Source organism: Pantherophis guttatus, chromosome 8 (assembly GCF_059756535.1).
Source record: "Pantherophis guttatus breed Tessera chromosome 8, ASM5975653v1, whole genome shotgun sequence".
In the NCBI taxonomy this organism is placed as follows: domain Eukaryota; kingdom Metazoa; phylum Chordata; class Lepidosauria; order Squamata; family Colubridae; genus Pantherophis; species Pantherophis guttatus.
In genome coordinates, this window is record NC_142070.1 from 3,143,544 (window position 1) to 3,163,382 (window position 19,839).

A 19,839-nucleotide genomic window follows, 5' to 3' on the forward strand; every position below is an offset into this window, starting at 1 on the left:
TTTGCCTTTGAAATCTTCCTACAGTATACTGTTAAATAATTGAAAGCAAAGTAATAGGCTTCGAATGTTTATACAATTTTTATTTTGTTAGGCAATTTATTTTTCGTCGTTAATTCTGACATTTCTAGTTTGTTCTGTACTTTTGGAAAAAACAAATGTCTACTTTTTTTCAGGCTTGAAATAAAATAAAAGGTTTTTTTTTAAAAAAAACACACAGATATACTTCAACTTACAACCGCAATTGACTCTAAAATGTATGCTGCTAAGTGAAACAATTGTTAAGTGACTTTGCCCCATTTTTTTCTTGCCACAGTTGTTAAGTGAATCATTGCATTTGTTAAGTTAGAACCAAAGCTGTTAAATTAGTAAATCCGGTCATTAAGTGAATCTGGCTTCCCCATTGAGAAGGTCACAAAAGGGGATCGCGTGACCCCGGAATACTGCAACCGTCATAAGTGTGAGTCCGTTGCCAAGTGGCCGAAGTAAATCACATGACACCAGAACTGTTGTAAGTCGAGGACTACCTGTATAACAACGTTTCTCAACCTGGGCCATTTTAAGTCCACAGGTCTTTAAAAATTACGAACTTTAACATTGCCGGCTGGGGAATTCTGGGAGTTGAAGTCCACAACTCTTAAAATTGCCAACTTTGGAGATGCTGGCTGGGGAATTCTGGGAGTTGAAGTCCATAAGCCTTTAAAAAAATGCCAACTTTGGAGATGCCGGCTGGGGAATTCTGGGAGTTGAAGTCCACAAGTCTTTAAAAAATGCCAACTTTGGCGTTGCCAGCTGGGGAATTCTGGGAGTTGAAGTCCACAACTCTTAAAATTGCCAACTTTGGAGATGCTGGCTGGGGAATTCTGGGAGTTGAAGTCCATAAGCCTTTAAAAAAATGCCAACTTTGGAGTTGCCAGCTGGGGAATTCTGGGAGTTGAAGTCCACAAGTCTTTAAAAAATGCCAACTTTGGCGTTGCCAGCTGGGGAATTCTGGGAGTTGAAGTCCACAAGTCTTTAAAAAATGCCAACTTTGGAGTTGCCGGCTGGAGAATTCTGGGAGTTGAAGTCCACAAGTCTTTAAAAAATGCCAACTTTGGCATTGCCGGCTGGGGAATTCTGGGAGTTGAAGTCCACAAGTCTTTAAAAAATGCCAACTTTGGAGTTGCCGGCTGGAGAATTCTGGGAGTTGAAGTCCACAAGTCTTTAAAAAATGCCAACTTTGGCATTGCCGGCTGGGGAATTCTGGGAGTTGAAGTCCACAAGTCTTTTAAAAATGCCAACTTTGGAGTTGCCGGCTGGGGAATTCTGGGAGTTAAAGTCCACAAGTCTTTAAAAAATGCCAACTTTGGAGTTACCAGCTGGGGAATTCTGGGAGTTGAAGTCCACAAGTCTTAAAAAATGGCCAACTTTGGAGTTGCCGGCTAGGGAATTCTGGGAGTTGAAGTCCACAAGTCTTAAAATTGCCAACTTTGGAGTTGCCGGCTGGGGAATTCTGGGAGTTGAAGTCCACAAGTCTTAAAATATTGCCAGGTTTGGAGATGCCGGCTAGGGAATTCTGGGAGTTGAAGTCCACAAGTCTTTAAAAATTGCCAACTTTGGAGTTGCCAGCTGGGGAATTCTGGGAGTTGAAGTCCACAAGTCTTAAAATTGCCAACTTTGGAGATGTTGGCTGGGGAATTCTGGCAGTTGAAGTCCACAAGCCTTCAAAAGTTGCCAAACTTGCAGAGCTCTGCTCTAGATTGTCCATAGCAACTTTTAAAAGTTTTAAAAGTTTTAAAGTTTTCCTTGCTTTCTCAGAGATTTTCTCTGTTCCTTCCCCCTCTCGGCAGGCAGCACCATCACACCCAACTACATCGATAACTCGACCGCCAACATTGCACCCTGGTGCACCTGCAACGCCAGCGGGAACCGGCAGGAAGAATGCGAACGCTTCCTGCACCTTTTCACCGACAACCTCTGCCTCCGTAAGTAGGGCCTCTGGCCTCGTGGACCTCCGGTGCCTTTGGGGGCAATTAGATGCGAGGGTATTTAGGCCTTGAAAGGAAGCTTCCCTGCTGGTTTGCTTTGCCTGGAAAAAGACTGACAGGGCAAGCCACTCATAGAGAGAGAAAGGGCAACCCTCCCTCCCTTCTTGCACTGATGATGTTACCTAGTTGGGTAATGAAACGTCTACAAGAAAACAACCCTAGAGCACCAAGGATCCCACAGTTCTCCTCCTCCTCCTCTTCCTGTTTTCCCGCTCCTTCCACCACCCCCCCCTCATCTCCTTCTCACAGCTCAGAGAGCACCAAGGGTCCCATGGTCTTTCTCCTCCCCCTCCCCCTCCTCCTCCTCTCCACAAACCTCACTTCCTCCTAGCACTGATGATGTTATCTAGTTGGGTAATGAAACGTCTGCAAAAAAACAACCAAGTTTATAGAACACCAAGGACCCCGCAGTCTTTTTCCTCCTCCCCCTCCTCCTCCTCTTCTTCCTCTTCTTTTTTTCTTCTTCCTTCTTCTCCTCCCTCCTTCATTTTCTCCTCCTTCTTCCTACTATTTCCTCCTCCTCTTCTTCCTCTTCCTCTACTTCTTCTTCCTTCTCCTCCTCCTTCTTCCTCTTCTTCCTCTTCTTTTTCTTTTTCTTCCTTCTCCTCCTCCCTCCTTCATCTCCTCCTCCTCCTCCTTCCTCTTCTACTATTTCCTCCTCCTCCTCTTCTTCTTCTACCTCCACTTCTTCTCCCTCCTTCATCTCCTCCTACTGCTTCTTCCTCTTCTACTATTTCCTCCTCCTCCTCCTCTTCCTCTTCTTCTTCTACCTCTATTTCTTCTCCCTCCTTCATCTCTTCCTCCTCCTCCTTCCTCTTCTTCCTCTTCTTCTTTTCTTCTTCTTCCTCCTCCTCCTCCCTCTTTCATCTCCTCCTCCTCCTCCTTTGCTGAAGAGGGGAGATTTATTGTGAGGCCTGATGCTTCTTTGGAAAGAGCAAAAAACTCCTCGTGCTTCGACAGACACCCCGACGTCTCCTTGAGGATCAAAGAAGAGAGCCTTGTAAGGGGAGGTAGAGGAGGGTGGAGGGAGGACATCCTCATCCCAGGAGGAAACAAGTCTCCATGTGTCAGAGCCCATCAAGGATGCAAAAAGACTCGGCCTGAAGTCTGGCATCTCAGCATCTTCTCAGCGGGTCATTTTGCCACTGGCTCTCTTTTTCTTTTTCTTTTTTTCTTTTTTTAACGGCTTGCAGTCCACCTTTCCATAAACAGGGGATGGAAGCCACAGGCAGTCCTCGACTTACAACAGTTCATTTAGCGACCCTTCAAAGTTACAACAGCATGAAAAAAAGAGAGAAACTTATGACCGTTTTTTCAAATGTACAACATTTGCAGCAGCTGGCCCCCTACCCCGTGGTCACGTGATCAAAATTAAGACGCTTGGCTGCTGACTCACATTTATGACAGTTGCAGCGTTCCCTTTTTCTGTGGGAAACGGGTCCAAATGGCTCTTTGAGCCTTTAAGGTTGCAGACCTCTGAGGTAGACCGTTTCAGACAAGTGGCTGTCCTAGTCTCTTCTTGTTGTGGCTCCGTTGCCTGAGCCTGGACTATCGACAGATGCAGACTCTTGAGAGTGAGGGAGAGGAGTTGGCAACGCTTCCCTCTCCAGGACCCTCCTCTCTGGCAATGCCTCCGGAGGACACCGAAGGCCAAAAGATAGGCCCAGAGCCAAGCACGTCCCCGCAGCCACAGGTGGACAGCGACGAAGGAGATAAGTGCTGGCTGGACCCTCGGCAACGGCGCAGGGAGAAGCGTGCGCAGCAGAGGGGAAGGCGTGCCAGAGATTAGCTGAGTCACTGGACCACACCCCACAGGGTATAAATGTGGGTGTGGTGGCCGGTTCAGTTTGTGACGAGCAAAAACTGGAAATAATCCATGATCTCTGCGTTACTGGACTTCTGCCTGCCTTGTCGGACTGCATTTGGACTAATCCTTGTATTGCTGAAACTTTGCCTGTTTTATCGGAATGCTTGCAGTCTAATCTTTGTTTTGTGTGAGTAAAGTCTGAATTGGCAGCTAGCCACTGGGTTGCTGCCAGCTCTATCTTCAAAGAGTTTTGTCATGTGGCTTATTAACTCCGGGCCATCTATGGGTGGGGGGGTGTTGGGTACGGGGACAGAACACTTCTTAAAAACCTCCAGTGATGAAGCACACACAACTTCTGGTGGCGAGCTGTTCCACTGGTTAATTGTCCTCACTGTTAGGGAATTTCTCCTTAATTCCAGGTTGCTTCTCTCCTTGATGAGTTTCCATCCTTCCGTTGCTTCTTGTCCTGCCCTCAGGTGCTTTGCAGAATAGCTTGACCCCTTCTTCTTTGGGGCAGCCCTCCAAATACTGGAATATTGCTATCATGTCCCCCCTAGTCCTTCTTTTCTCTAGAGTAGCCAAACCCAAATCCTGCAATCGTTCTCCGAAGGTTTTAGTCTCCAGGCCTTTCGATCATCTTCGCTGCTCTTCTTTGCACTTTTACCAAAGTCTCAAACGTCTTTTTTTTTTTTTTTGTAACGTGGTGACCAAAACTGGAAGCGGGACTCCAGGTGTGGTGTTATGGCTGTATATGGCTCTCTCTCTCACACCCCTTCCTCCTCCTCAGAAAATGCCATCCAGGCCTTCGGCAACGGGACGTATCTGAGTGCCGCCACCAGCCCATCCACCTCGCCCACCACCCAGATGAGAAAGCAGGAGAGGAACACCGACAAAGTGGCTGCCACCCGCCAGGAGAACGTCCTGGAACAGCTGGAACCCACCAAGGTAGGCAAAGGATTCGGGGAAGGGGGAGGCTGCCGCTTTGGGACCGACCGACCGGATGCTTTCAGATCTCCAGCTTCCATCTGGACCCAAAGCTCTGTTTGCTTCTCAAGCCTGGGCTTCTTGTCTGTGCTTATCACGTGGTGGGAGTAGTTGTCTTACAACCAACCCTTCCTTTAGTGACTGTTTGAAGTTACTACAACACTGAAAAAAGTGACTTTATCTATCTATCTGCTGTTTATTCTGTCTATATATCTATCATCTATCTACTGATCTCCTAGCTCTTCTTTCTCTCTATAATCTACCTATCTACCTACCTATATAAGCATTTATCTATTATCTTATCTATCTATCTCTATCTCTATCTATCTATCTATCTATCTATCTATCTATCTATCTATCTATCTATCTCTATCTCTATCTATCTATCTCTATCTATCTATCTAATCTATCTCTATCTATCTCTATCTATCTCTATCTATCTATATATCTATCTATCTATCTCTATCTATCTCTATCTCTATCTATCTATCTCTCTCTATCTATCAATCTAATCTATCTCTATATCTATATCTATCTATCTATCTATCTATCTATCTATCTATCTATCTATCTATCTATCTACCTATATCTATCTATCTCTCTATATATCTATCTCTCTATCTCTCTATCTCTCTCTATCTATCTATCTAGCTCTCTAGCTCTCTATATCTCTCTATCTCTCTATCTATCTATCTACCTATCCAACCACCCATCCACTCATCCACCTACCTTCATGTCTATGTACCTACCAACCTATCTACATGTCCATCTACATGTCTATGTGCATACATACCTACCTATGTACCTACTTTCCTATCCATCCATCCACCCACCCACCTTATCTATCTGTCTGTCTGTCTGTCTGTCTATCATTTCTATTTATCTTCTTTCTATCTATCTATCTATCTATCTATCTATCTATCTATCTATCTATCTATCTATCTATCTATCTATCTATCTATCTATTTATTGGTTTGATTTATATGCCGCCCTTCTCTGGAGACTCAGGGCAGCTTACAATGCGTTTTAAGCAATAGCCTTCATACTTTTGTATATACCTGCTTAGATCTATCTATCTATCATCTACTTACCTACCAACCATGTTTCCCCCAAAATAAGACCGGGTCTTATATTAGTTTTTGCTCCAAAAGACGCATGATTGGCTTATTTTCCGTAAGGTCTTATTTTGGGGGGAAATACAGTACTAAATGCCTCCGTCTGCTGACGATCTTAACTGGGGCTTATTTTGGGGGTAGAGCTTATATTACGAGCATCCTGAAAAATCGTGTTAGGGCTTATTTTCCAGTTGGGTTTTATTTTCGGGGAAACCGGGTACCTATTATCAAGTTACATTTACATTCCCAGCTTGAAAGCTTCCTTCCTTCAGCTGCAGGGTTTCCATGACCCTTTTCCTGCCCTTGGGAGAAGCCGGGGTGGGGGGGGGGTTCTCCGGCTATGATCTCCTGCTCCCCTCCTCTGCAACAGGCGGCTGGCTCCCCAGCCAATGGATGGCTTGTTGGGGAACCTGATTATATCCCTTGTAATCGGCCTCAATTTCCTCCTAATTGCTTTCTAATCCCTATTAAAAGCTGCTTGTGAAAAGTCACATAAACGTCAGGGGGTCTTTTCCGTGGGCAGCATCCCAACAAATAAAATGGAAAACATCAGAGTGTTTGAGCACCCAGCGTCAAAGAACACGGATCTTCCAGTTTCATATATATTCAATATATATATTGCTTCCTTTCGCCTTTCAGTCCCAATCCAGGGGCCCTCAGGCAGTTGCTGTCACGACAAACTATTTTGTGTAAAATAGCATCAGAACTGAAGGCTGCAGCCTATAATTTGGGTGTGGGAGAATTAGCAAACAAGCAAAGTCAGCCAGTGTCAATTGTCTTGGTTTTAGCTTTCTTTCGAAGGAAGGAAGGAAGGAAGGAAGGAAGGAAGGAAGGAAGGAAGGAAGGAAGGAAGGAAGGAAGGAAGGAAGGAAGGAAGGAAAATGAAGGGATGGAGGGAGGGAGGAAGATAAAGGAAGGAAGGAAGGAAGGAAGGAAGGAAGGAAGGAAGGAAGGAAGGAAAATGAGGGGAGGGAGGGAGGAAGATAAAGGAAGGAAGGAAAGAAGGAAGGAGACAGGGCAGGAGAGAAGGGAGGGAGGGAGGAAAATCAGGGGAGGAAGGAAGGAAAATGAGGGGAGGGAGGGAGGAAGATAACAAAGGAAGGAAGGAAGGAAGGAAGGAGGGAGGGAGGGAGGGAGGGGGGAGGGAGAGGAGGGAGGGAGGAAAATCAGGGGAAGAAGGAAGAAAAATGAGGGGAGGAAGGGAGGAAGATAACAAAGGAAGAAAGGAAGGAAGGAGGGAGGGAGGGAGAGGAGGGAGGGAGGGAGGAAAATCAGGGGAAGAAGGAAGAAAAATGAGGGGAGGAAGGGAGGAAGATAACAAAGGAAGGAAGATGAGGGGAGGGAGGGCGGAACGGATGAAGGAAGGATGGATGGAAGGAAAATGAGGGAGGGAGGGAGGGAGGGAGGAAGAAAAAGAGAAAGAGTAAGAAAATAAATGAGAACGAGAAAGAAAGAAAGAAGGAAGGAAGGAAGGAAAGAAAGAAAGAAAGAAAGAAAGAAAGAAAGAAAGAAAGAAAGAAAGAAAGAAAGAAAGAAAGAAAGAAGTCTACAAACATGGGGTGAGTAAAACCCCTCTTTTCAGTCACAACTCTTACTAAACTATCCTATATCTGACTGAACCAATTGCAGTGGCCTCTGGGTGGCAGCAAAGAGAAACACCCTCTGCTGCCCTCTGGGGACGGACCATAGTATTGCAGCTCAGGTAGGTTGGCGCTGGACAGCACCTTTTGCCTCGTGGCCTCTCTTGGCCTGAGCCCCGGGTCCAAAGGCAGCCCTTCGGTTTCCCCCTCACCCATTCTGACCCTCCTCGCTGGGATGGCGTGATAAAAACTTCCGCCCCAGAAACCTTGCGATTCCCCCCCCCCCCCGGCTTTATTTTATTTCCTTTCCAGCAAACATCGGTTTCATCTCCGGTGCTTCTGTTGCTCTAAAGAAGCTTTTGAAGAGCTCCAAAGCTCTTTTTCTGCTTCTCTTTTCAAATGCATTTTTATTAGAATGTTATTCGCATTTTTCAATACAGTCCGTAGCGCACAAAACAAAATCCAAAAGAGAGAAAGTACAAAAAAAGAAAAGAAAAGAAAAGGGGGGGGGTGGTACAAGTGAGGCCTGCTTCCACCTTTGTTTCCAGAGAATAATTGTCAGTCAAATTTAATTATTTCTTGCAACCAAACCACTAACAAACTGTTGAAAGGAACAAGGAAAGGAACCAAACATACGAATCGAGCTAAAAAAGAATAATACGGACTTTTGTTGTCACTATTGTGTGATAGTGTGAGAGACACAGAAACTGTGTCTCTCTAGGAACAAAACAAAACAAAACAAAAAAAACTCCAACGGACTATTTTTTGTCTAAAACTACGTCAGGCATAAAGCTGAAATTTGAACTCCAAGAAGTCCTCAACATACAGCCATAATTTGAGCCCTACAGGTTCTGTTGCTGAGCGAAACATTTGCTCAATTTTAGCCCGTTTTATGACCTCTCTCCTGCCACAGGTGTTAAGGGAATCACGATAGTTGTTAAGTTGGCAACATGGTTGTTAAAGTGAATCTCGCTTCCCCCCTTGACTTTGCTTGTCAGAAGGTGCCACCCTCCTCCTCCTCCTCTCTGCAAACCCCACTCCCTTCTAGCACTGATGACATTCCCTAGTTGGGTCAAGAAACGTCTGCAAGAAAAGCACCAAGCTCAGAGAGCACCAAGGACCCCACTGTCTTTTTCCTCCTCCTCCTCCTCCTCCTCCTCCTCCTCCTCCTCCTCCTCCTCCTCCTCCTCCTCCTCCTCCTCCTCTCCACAGACCCCACTTCCTTCTAGCACTGATGACGTTCCCTAGTTGGGTCAAGAAACATCTGCAAGAAAAGCACCAAGCTCAGAGAGCACCAAGGACCCCACTGTCTTTTTCCTCCTCCTCCTCCTCCTCCTCCTCTCCACAGACCCCACTTCCTTCTAGCACTGATGACGTTCCCTAGTTGGGTCAAGAAACGTCTGCAAGAAAAGCACCAAGCTCAGAGAGCACCAAGGACCCCAGAGTTCTCCTCCTCCTCCTCCTCCTCCTCCTTCTCCTCCTCCTCCTCCCTATAACCTCCCTCTCTCCTACACAGATTATGTTCCCTAGTTGGGCCATGAAACGTCAGCAAGAAGACCACCAAGCTCAGAGAGCACCAAGGACCCCACTGTCTTTTTCTTCCTCCTCCTCCTCCTCCTCCTCCTCCTCCTCCTCCTCCTCCTCCTCCTCTCCACAGACCCCACTTCCTTCTAGCACTGATGATGTTCCCTAGTTGGGTCAAGAAACGTCTGCAAGGAAAGCACCAAGCTCAGAGAGCACCAAGGACCCCACTGTCTTTTTCTTCCTCCTCCTCCTCCTCCTCCTCCTCCTCCTCCTCCTCCTCCTCCTCCTCCTCCTCCTCTCCACAGACCCCACTCCCTTCTAGCACTGATGACGTTCCCTAGTTGGGTCATGAAATGTCTGCAAGAGAAGACAACCAAGCTCAGAGAGCACCAAGGACTCCTGATTTCTTCTTGGTCTCCCATCCACGTCCTACCTAAAGCAACCTCTTTCCTTTTTCAACATCAGTCAACATTGCTCAGGGGCGCCACCTGCTGGGGGAGAAAAAAACCCCGCTTTTTATCTGCAAACTCTTCCTCTAGGTCAGTGATGGCTAACCTTTTTGCCATCGTGTGCCAAAAACGGGGGGAGTGCGGGGGGGGTCGCACCCACGCATGTCCACACCCATAATTCAGTGCACCCCACTCCCCCCACGCAGGCATGCGTGACACCCCTGCGCTCCCCCCGCTTTTGGCACGCAATGGCACGGTGGGCCCAGTAGGCCCGTTTTTCGCCCTCCCCAGGCTCCAGAGGCTTACTTGGAGCCTGGGGAGGGCGAAAACTAGCCTCTCCCATCCCCCCGGAGGCCGGAAATGGCCCGTTTGCTGACTTCCGGTGGGATTGGAAGGCCCATTCTTTGCTCTCCCCAGCCTCCAGAGCCTTTCTAGGAGCCTGGGGAGGGCAAAAATGCCCTTCCCAGCCCCCCCCCAGAGGCCTCCAGAGGCCGGAAATAGCCTTCCAGTGGGCCTGGAAGGCCCAAAAATCAGCTTAGCCATAGGTTCGCGGTCACGGCTCTAGGTTTTACAGATTACAGGTTAACAGAGGTGAGTGGGACCTTGTAGGTCATCTAGTCCAACCCCCCGTCCAAGCAGGAGACCCTACACCATTTCTGACAAATGGCAGTCCAATCTCTTCGTGGTCTTGGTTATTGGTCTCCAATACTCTAAATGTCAGTCTGGTTTGTCCCCTTTTAGGGAACCCCGATTGAGGAAAGGGGTGCAGAAGAAAAGAGCAGATTTCAAGGCCCCCAGCCCCACCCTCCACCACTACTGTTAAGGAATTCGCAGAGTAACCCTTGAGTAGCAAGGGTGTGTACATGAAAGCGATTGAGAGTAGGTACGAATAATCACAGTTAACACAGAGATACACTGAGTTGTGTTTACTTTCAGGAAATAGTAAGGCACAGTCCAATAAACAGTCCAGGTCATACACATATAAAGCAGGAGATAGCAAAATGACAGTCCAGGGATAATCCAATAACAAAGTCTTCTTACCAGTCGTCATAGTCATTCACAATAAACAGTTCTTCTGGATTTGCAAACAGTAGCATACAGAGATACAGAACAGCAAAGAGAAACAAACCATGTTTCAAGCTCCTTCTTAAGGAGATCGGCTACAGAGCTAACCAATCAGGACACAGTATGATGCAATACAGCAGTCTTAAAGCTATAGTGATGGTTTCTATATTGCCAACCCAACAACGTAGATAATAATCATTTCCTAACAACTACCACCCTTTCCTTAAAAAGAGACTCAAAGTTATTTATATTTCTTTATATCTCACACTCCTTAACCACCCGTCCAGCTCACAGAGGGGCCTCTGGATGGTATCCAACTGAACCTTAAATGCTGGGATTAAATCCAAATTCGCTGGAGTTGCAGCTCTTCTCCAGGGTATCCTATCTCTGGAAAAAAAAAAACTAAATAAAAACACACACAGGGAGAGCCTTAATCCTCACCATTTCTTGAAAGACCGGCGAACCCCGCCGAGCTTGGCGTGATAAGGATACCCGCCTGTAATGTTGTTGCCGTTAAGGCTTCTCTCCCTCCAGGTGAAATTTGCTAGTCGTATTAAACACCGATCTGGATTTTTTTTTTTAAAAAAAGGCATGAAGCCAATTGCAAGCACTGTCGATTTCAAAGGAGCGATAAAAGCCTTCCCACTGAGAATCTGGGTGTCGGAGCTCTCTCCCTGCCTGCTTTTCAAGAATAGCAGAAGAAGAGAGTTGGAAGGGACCTTAGAGGTCTTCTAGTCCAACCCCCTGCTCAGGCATAAAACCCTATGCCAGTGATGGCGGACCTATGGCATGGGTGCCACAGGTGGCACGTGGAGCCATATTGGTGGGTACATGAGCTCAGCTCCGGCACACATGTGTGCGTCAGCCAGCTGATTTTCGGGCTCCTGGGCCCACCAGAAATCAGGAAACACACTGTTTCCGGCCTCCGGAGGGCCTCTGGGAGTGTGGGGAAGGCTGTTTTTGCCCTCCCCAGACTCCAGAGCCTTTCCAGAGCAAAAAACGGGTCTACCATCGTGCCATCACGTGCCAAAAGCAGGGGGAGCATGGGGTGGGGGGCAGGGCATATAGAATTATGGATGTGGGCATGCGTGGGTGTGACCCCACTGTGCTCCCCCCACTTTTGGCACGCAATGGCAAAAAGGTTAGCCATCCCTGCTGCCATCACGTGGGGGCAAAAAGTGGGGGGAGTGGGAGGGGTCACTCACACGCGTGCCCACACCCATAATTCTATGCACCCCACCCCCCGCGGATGTGTGTGCAACCTCCTGCACTTCCCCCAACTTTTGGCATGCGTTGGCAAGGTAGGCCCGTTTTTCGCTCTCCCCAGCCTCCAGAGCCTTTCTAGGAGCCTGGGGAGGGCAAAAATGGCCTTCCTTCCCCACTCCCCCGGAGGCCCTCCGGAAGCCAGAAACAGCCTTTTTCCCGACTTCCAGTAGGCCCAAAAGGCCTGAAAATCAGCTGGCCGGCACGCACAGGCATGCTGAAGCTGAGCTCGCGTGCCCACCGATATGGCCCCACGTGCCACCTGTGGCACGCGTGCCATAGGTTCGCCATCACGGCCCTATGCCATTTCAGAAAAAAAAATTTTTAAAAAAAGTGAGAGGAAGAAACCACAGCCCTCGACTTACGACGGCAATTGAGCCCAGAATGTATGTTGCTAAGCAGGACATTTCTTCAGCGAGATTCGCCCCATTGTACGACCGTTCTTGCCACAGTCGTTAAGGGAATCCCTGCAGCTGTTAACTTAAGGCACCCGGTTGTGAAGTGAATCTGGCTGACCCGTTTTACTTTGCTTTTTCAGAAGGTGGCAAAAGGGGAACACGACACCCGGGGACACAGCAAACGTCATAAATATGAGCCCGTTGCTAAGCGTGCAAATATTGATCACATGACCAGGGGGTGCTGCAATGGTTGTGTAAAAAATGGTCGTAACTCCTTTTGTTCGGTGCCGTTATAACTTTGAACTGTCACGAAACGAATTGTCGAGGATTACCTGTCATACTTTCTAACATGCCGGCCCCTCCAGGAGCCGAATCAGAGGAGGAAGAGGAGGGAGTGTGGGAGTCAGGGTCAGAATCTGGAGCTCCGAGGGGGAAGAGGGAATGGAGCTGGCACAGAGAGAGAGATGGAGGTGGAGCCTGGGCCGTCCGTCAGCCGTCAGATGGAGAGTCAACAGCCCCCAGGTCCGGAGGTGGCTGATGAGGAAGAGGAGGAACGGCTGGGTCCAGTGCCTGATGCACAGAAGGCAAGAGGAGAGGAGAGCAGTGGAAATCTATGGGCCGGTCCTTGGGACGGAAGAGCCACCGCTACTAGTGAAGCCCCACCCTGGCTCTGGGGATAAAAGGCAGGGGGCGGAGATGAATAGATGTGGCAGACAACTATTCGTCTCCCTGCCAGACGGACTTGTTAGCCTGCGGTGAGAGAGAAACTATTTGCCGGGGCTGCCGGCATTCCTAATAAAGGAATCATTGAGTTAGCTTCAGAGAGTTGGTCGTGTTTGGGGAGCTGGATGAGAACCAGGGGTGGGTTCTAAATTTTTTTACTACCGGTTCTGTGGGCGTGGCTTATTTTGTGGGCGTGGTTTGATGGTCATGTGACAATTCTTTAGGATTTAGCAGAGGTACTGGTCTACCAAGCTTTTAACTGCTTACAGAGCTGTACCGGTCTACTCATTTGTTCTTGGAGCGTCCTGGTCTACCCATTTTTTTATTTTTTGGGGGGGAGCGTTCCGGTCTACCCATTTGTTTTTGCAGGCACCGGTCTACTCATTTGTTTTTGGAGGCACCGGTCTACCACCATACTGCCTTTTAACACTGATCAGCTGTAGGGCGGCCCTTTGAAGCCCCGCGGCAAGAGTTTAAACAGTTTTTTTCCTTCTAGCCAATCAGCTGGGACTTGAGAGGCAGCGAATAGATTGGGGGCGGGGCCAAATAAAAGGTAAGAATAATGCTGGGAGGGAGGGCCCAGCTCCCGAACAAAGAGAACCGGTTCGGTGACATCATATCGTCACTGCTACCGGCTCAGCCGAACCGGGCCGAACCGGAAGGAACCCACCACTGGTGAGAATACCTTTCTTCTGAACTTCCCTCCTGTCCCTCCTGTTCTTGACTTGGGCTCAATCCTTCACCACCGGGGGAATCCGGCATGTCCCATCTCTTCACCTTCTCCATTACTCTTGTTGTCGTTCTAGGTGTCCGCAGAAGAGAAGCTGTTGCACGACGCATCTCACCTTGGAGCTGGAGCCTCGGACGCTGCCCTGGCACTGACCGTTGACCTCTGGATGATGGTGTGGAGCTCCACGGCCACCAGTACTGTCCTTCTGATGGCCATGTGAACCAGCCTGAGGCCTTGCTCAAGACCGCCCACCAACCGAGGAGCTACTCGGGTCTTCTATTTTCCAACTTGGGACTCAGGAAGGTGGTCGCACCCAAAACCACCATCCTCCGCGTGGACTTTGTAGTAAGAGAAGAGAACAAAACAAAACAAAACAAAAAAGAAACTCATCCCATGAGCTTGTCTCTGAATATCTTTCTGGAGAGCAAGGATGGTTCTCCAGCGAAAGAGTCAACCATGAATGTCTTCAAGAACTTCTGCGCACTTCATCATCGACGTGAAGTCGCAGACAGGAACCAATTCACACAAGCGTCTTTTTCTTCATCTTTGACCAGTGAGTCAAAGCTGCCTTTTCTTTCTTCTTCTTCTTCTTCTTTTTCTGGTGCAATGAAGCCCTCTTGCTTGAGAATGAGAAGCTCTTGATGTCTTCTGGGAAAACCTTCCGAAACCAGGTGGAGATCCAAGTTCTCCATGCTTGGCGTGAGATGATTGCTCTGCCACCCCAAACCAATGTGATGTGTGGTATCAAAATTGTGGCCAGCCCCCTTATTTTTCAAATGGTTTTAATGAAGTCGAGCAAGGCCCAACCCCCCACCCCACCCCACGCCCCCAGAGTGTCTACACAACCCAACGAGAAGAACCTTCCAGCCACAGTGATCTGGTGAGAACCAGAAAGTAGGGAGATGTGTTTTGAGAGGTGGTCTTGGGTGGGATCTTTGCTGGAAGATGGAAATTGTCCACTCTTCTTATGGGCAATGCATCGCTTGGGTTCAGTTGAGGTTCTTCACCAAGGGAGCTTTGTACAGGAACTGGAAATTCTCCTACGGGGTTGACGTGTGGTGTGTCTTTCCGGGGACATCTTCTGATTCTCCCCGGTCCATTCTCAGCGTGAGTAGAAGTCTCAAAAGCGTGTGTGGGATGGACATCTCACCCATAGGTCTCCATGAAATGAACATCTCACACTTAGATCTCCACGAGATGGACGTCTCACACTTAGGTTTCAAAATTGGGAGGGGAGGGGGGTGTTTTCAAAAGCAAACCCATCACTGTTGGTGCCTCCGAGTCTTGGCCATCCAATCTACGATGGTAGCAACCTGGATTTCAAAGCCGAATTGTGTTTCTCGACCGAAATCACCACTCCGTTCAGCCTGAGTTGATTTCCCGGAGAAGGTCGGTGCTTTGAGCCGAGGCTAAATGATTAAACGAGAACAGATGGTCTATCTGGATTGATCCCTGCCGATTTCACAGCCCCTGCTCACCCCTCGACCTCACCAGGAGGCACCGAAAGCAGCACCAACCGAGAGCTTCGTAATAAGCGGCTTTCCATCCTGTCTCAATCACGGCAATGATGGATGAGCGTCATGATGTCCCATCACCACGTTCAGACCATAATTAATCCCAGCTTGGAGCTATCCGGCCTTTGAAACCGAGAGGGGATTTGAGGTTGTACGGGTGGGGGGGGTCCTTCTGCAGCTCCGGGGAAATCGTTCTGACCCTCCAGGACTCTGCAGCAGGGCGCCAGGTCCTGCTAAAAAGGGTGAAAAATCGAACATGCCTCGGAAACGTTGCAGACACCGCAACTGTGCCACACGGCGTGCGTACCCTGGCAATCGGAGGCGGCCGTGGCAAGGTTGGATGTGACCGCTGGGGTTCATAGGAAGGAAAACGGCCCCCACTTCGCCTTTCGCTCTATCGTTCGGTGCTCCGTGCACAACGTCAGAATTCCACCGCCGAAGCAAGAAATATTCATTTTGCATTATTTTGTACTAATCTTGCTGGTCTGTTCAAGCGTTCCAGGTGAATTGGGGGGTGGCAGGAGGTATCCCCAGCAAAATGGGGCCAGGTTATAGTAGTCCCACCTTGCCACAAGAAGATGCTCCTTTAGAGGCCTCGATTGTGACTCCGCTACGGCACCACACACTCGCCAAAGGTTGCCATCAACCAATTTTATTAACACTCACAGACCACCGTTGCAAATAAAAGCATTAAAATCCATAATAAACAGACAATATAATATGATTAGTGGTGGATTATCAGCGGGCAGTTAGAGTCGGCCCAATTTTATATACAGCGCAGGTAGTCCTCGATTTACGACCACCATTGAGGCCCAAAATTCCTCTGGCTAAGCAAGAGATTTTTTAAGCGAGCTTTGCCCCCCATTTTGGTGACCTTTCCACCGTCACTAAGTGAAACACTGCAGCTGTTAAGTTAGGAACACGTTTGTTAAACGAATCGGGCTTCCCCGTTGAGTTTGTTCGTCCGAAGGTCGCAAAGGGGGATCGTGTGACACCCCCACCCCCGGGACCGTCATAAATATGAGTCCGTTGCGGTGGGAATGCTGCAAGTGTGAAAAACAGCCATAAGTCACAGGGCTGTTGCTACTTTCAACGGTCACTAAACGGAACCGTTGTAAATCGAGGATTACCTTTTATTTGGGTTCAGTCGCGATTTGTGTTACGGTGGGCATTTTTCTCAGCAAAAACGGAAGGCTGGCTGTGAAATTTTTTCCCCGCGTTGCCGCATTTCCAGAACTCTTAGCAATTTCTGCGTTTGTTTTTTTTCTCCAAAGAAGCAAAGAAATTATGAAATGGCCCGTATAAGATATGACAAGGAGATTTTGGAGAATTCAAGGGCATTTGGTTGATTTAGCTTCTCTTAGAATGATGTTTTTTTTTCAAGCATGGTCACTTTAAGACGTGTGGACTTCAACTCCCAGAATTCCCCAGCCAGCCATGGCTGGCTGGGGAATTCTGGGAGTTGAAGTCCACACGTCTTAAAGTGACCATGCTTGAAAAAAAAAATCCTTTTAAAATGACCAAGATTGAAAAACTCTTCTGTCAAATATCTCTCCTATATTTTTTCCAAATCTTCAGGCACTGGACATGTTAAATCCATTTCCTTGCACCCAAAACCACCCCATTTTCGTGCACAAAAAGTATTCCACAATTCGACCCAATTTTTTGCATTGTAGTGCACGAGACGGAGGAATGTATTCCTTAAAATAAAAAAAGAACCCAGATCAGAATGAGTTTAGAGAAAACCTAACCAATAAATAAAAAAATTACTCCCCAAAATAACTAAAAGTAACCCCAAACTTGGAACAAATGTAACACGGACTAACTATTATCCTTCATGTCTATAATTGTTTTTTTTTTTTAAATCTTATCCAAAGTTAAACGTGCGAAGTAGCAAATATTCTGGTGTTGTTGTTTTTTTTTAATAGCGCGCCATCTAATCAAATGAATAAAATCCAAAGCTTTTATGTATCGTATCCTTTAATAATCAGCTCCATCAAATCCGCAGTTTTATTCTCTGGGGAATCACACGCATTCACTCTCTCTTGAAACGTTGGTGCAAAACCAACATTTCCTTAATAATGGATTAAAATTCACAAACACCGATCCTATTAACAATACATTTCTTTAATGTGGCGCGGCTTCGTACTAATTAAAAAGGAAATTGATATCTCTACACATTTTTAATAGCCAATAACATCATCCTTGTTGCTCCTTCGCATGTTAAAAGCAATCCATCCAGTTTTACCATTATATATGGGTAGTCCTCGATTTACGACCACCACTGAGCCCAACCTTTCCGTTGTTAAGTGGGACATTTGTTCGGTGAGTTGTGCCACGTTTTACTACCTTTCTTGCCACCGTCGTTAAGTGAATCACTTAACGTAAGGATTTGCTCCTGGTTTTGCCGCAAAAATCACCCCTTAGTGAACCATGGGTTCATTTAATGACTGTGCATTTGCTTAATGACCACCGTGGTTGCATTTGCTTTATTGCCATTGCAAGGATGTTTGTCAAATCAGGTGCGGTCGCACGATGGCCCATTTTTGGATGGCTGTGACTGACGACTAAAATTGCAGACTCACTCACGGTCGTAATTCGAGGACTACCTGTAGTTTTTCAGGAGCAAGGAGGATTCTGCTCCAAGGGTTCCTTTTCTGTATAAGAGGCGACACTGCAGAGATAATCATATAATGATCGTCCTTTATTATAAAGGACAGTCCTTTATTTTTCAAAATTCATTTTGGTTCTTCTTCTTTTATCATTCATGGAAATTGAATTGTGTTTTTCAAATAAATTGTACAATCGATATAAATGCAGTACTGTTTGATCTTAGATATTATTTTAGTAGAATTTGCTTTTTTTCTTGAGTTTTGCTCCTGGATTTCCCTTTGTAAAACAAAGGTTAAGGCGCCAGGCTAGAAACTAGGAGACCGGGAGTTCTAGTCCTGCCTTGGGCATGAAAGCTGGCTGGGTGATTTTGGCCCAATCACAGGAGACTGGGAGTTCTAGTCCCACCTTAGGCAGGAAAGATGACTGGGTGACTTTGGGCCAATCACCAGGAGATGGTGAGTTCTAGTCCCGCCTTAGGCAGGAAAGATGACTGGGTGACTTTGGGCCAATCACCAGGAGATGGTGAGTTCTAGTCTCGCCTTAGGCAGGAAAGATGACTGGGTGACTTTGGGCCAATCACCAGGAGATGGTGAGTTTTAGTCTCGCCTTAGGCAGGAAAGATGACTGGGTGACTTTGGGCCAATCACCAGGAGACGGTGAGTTCTAGTCTCGCCTTAGGCAGGAAAGATGACTGGGTGACTTTGGGCCAATCACCAGGAGATGGTGAGTTCTAGTCTCGCCTTAGGCAGGAAAGATGACTGGGTGAGTTTGGGCCAATCACCAGGAGATGGTGAGTTCTAGTCTCGCCTTAGGCAGGAAAGATGACTGGGTGACTTTGGGCCAATCACCAGGGGACTGGGAGTTCTAGTCCCACCTTAGGCAGGAACGTGGCTGCGTGACTTTAGGCTAATCAACCTCTCCTAGTCCAGTCCACCTCAAAGGGTTGTTGTTGCAGGAAAAATAGGAAGAAGAAAGTATATATGCTCACTGCCTTGCGTTAATTATAAAGTGGTAACTATAAAGTCATAATAAAGCAGAAAGGCAGGATAGACATCTAACGAATGAATTCAATCATAATTTTATTTTATCCTCACGAACCTCTTTCAGATTTGCAACTTGTTCACATGAGTGCTTTATTTATTCCATGAAAATACGGTTGCTTTGCACATGGGGAGGAAACCCACTGCTTGGGGGTTTTTTTACACTGGCCCCATGGCCTTAAAAGAAGTTTAAGCAGGGGTTACCCAACTTAAGCTGGCTGGGGAATTCTGGGAGTTGAAGTCCACAGATCTTAAAAGTTGCCAAGGTTGGACACCAGAACTGGTATTCAGCCGGTTCGGGTGAAATTGGTAGGCCATCCTATTTAGCACATTTCAAAACGCATGAACGGAAGGCCACACACCTGCGCGGAAGGCGCCTGCGCACTCACATTTTCGGTGTGCGGTGAACCGGTGGTAAAATTATATGAAATCCAGCCCCGTTGGACACCCCCCACCTTAAATCTTCCAGGTTTGATGAAAAATCACAAATTAAGCCTGTCTCGATTCCTTGGGGCCAAAATTCCGATTCAGCTCTTAAGAAATAAGGGAAACTGAGACATAATTAGTGGCGTGGAGTTCCGCGGAGCAAAGCGGTTTATAAATCTTGACCAACCACGAAATGAAACGATGCCTCCAAAGAGGGTTTGAACCCGCCCCCTCCATCCTTTGAAATGGTGCTGCATCCCCATATCCGGATTATCGTCCTCCGTCCCTTTCCAGCATCCCAGACTTAATTTCATAGCGTCCGTCAAACTGACGAGGCCTTGCCACATTGGAGTAACCGTGTTCACACAACCGGCTTAACCCAGTTACTGAATCTTGGAGCTTTGCCCAACATTCGGAATGCATGAGCTGCATTCTCTCACCATCGACGAAGAGCCGAGAAGGCCGATTGCAGGGTTGCAATGAACCCTGAAGCACGCAGATGTCACTAACCTGGTTAAGGAGGTTGTGTGAATAGGGCAAGTCTCTTCCCCTTCCTCGTTGGATGCAAGGAATTCAGGCGAATG

The 19,839-nt window shown here is 47.4% G+C and overlaps 1 protein-coding gene across 2 annotated transcripts in view; it reads left to right on the forward strand.

Moving 5' to 3' along the window:
• Positions 1-16,546, forward strand: part of GFRA4 (GDNF family receptor alpha 4) — a 109,555-nt gene extending 93,009 nt beyond the window's left edge. Inside the window, exons 6-8 of one of the 2 annotated variants that reach the window (XM_087874806.1) lie at positions 1,827-1,961; positions 4,619-4,776; positions 13,739-16,546. In XM_087874806.1, the coding sequence (XP_087730932.1) occupies positions 1,827-1,961; positions 4,619-4,776; positions 13,739-13,882 (437 nt within the window). In that variant the 3' untranslated portion in view covers positions 13,883-16,546. Of the gene's footprint in view, positions 1-1,826; positions 1,962-4,618; positions 4,978-13,738 lie in introns of those variants that run through there. The other variant, XM_087874807.1, reaches the window with a different exon arrangement.
• The last annotated feature ends 3,293 nt before the right edge of the window (positions 16,547-19,839 follow it).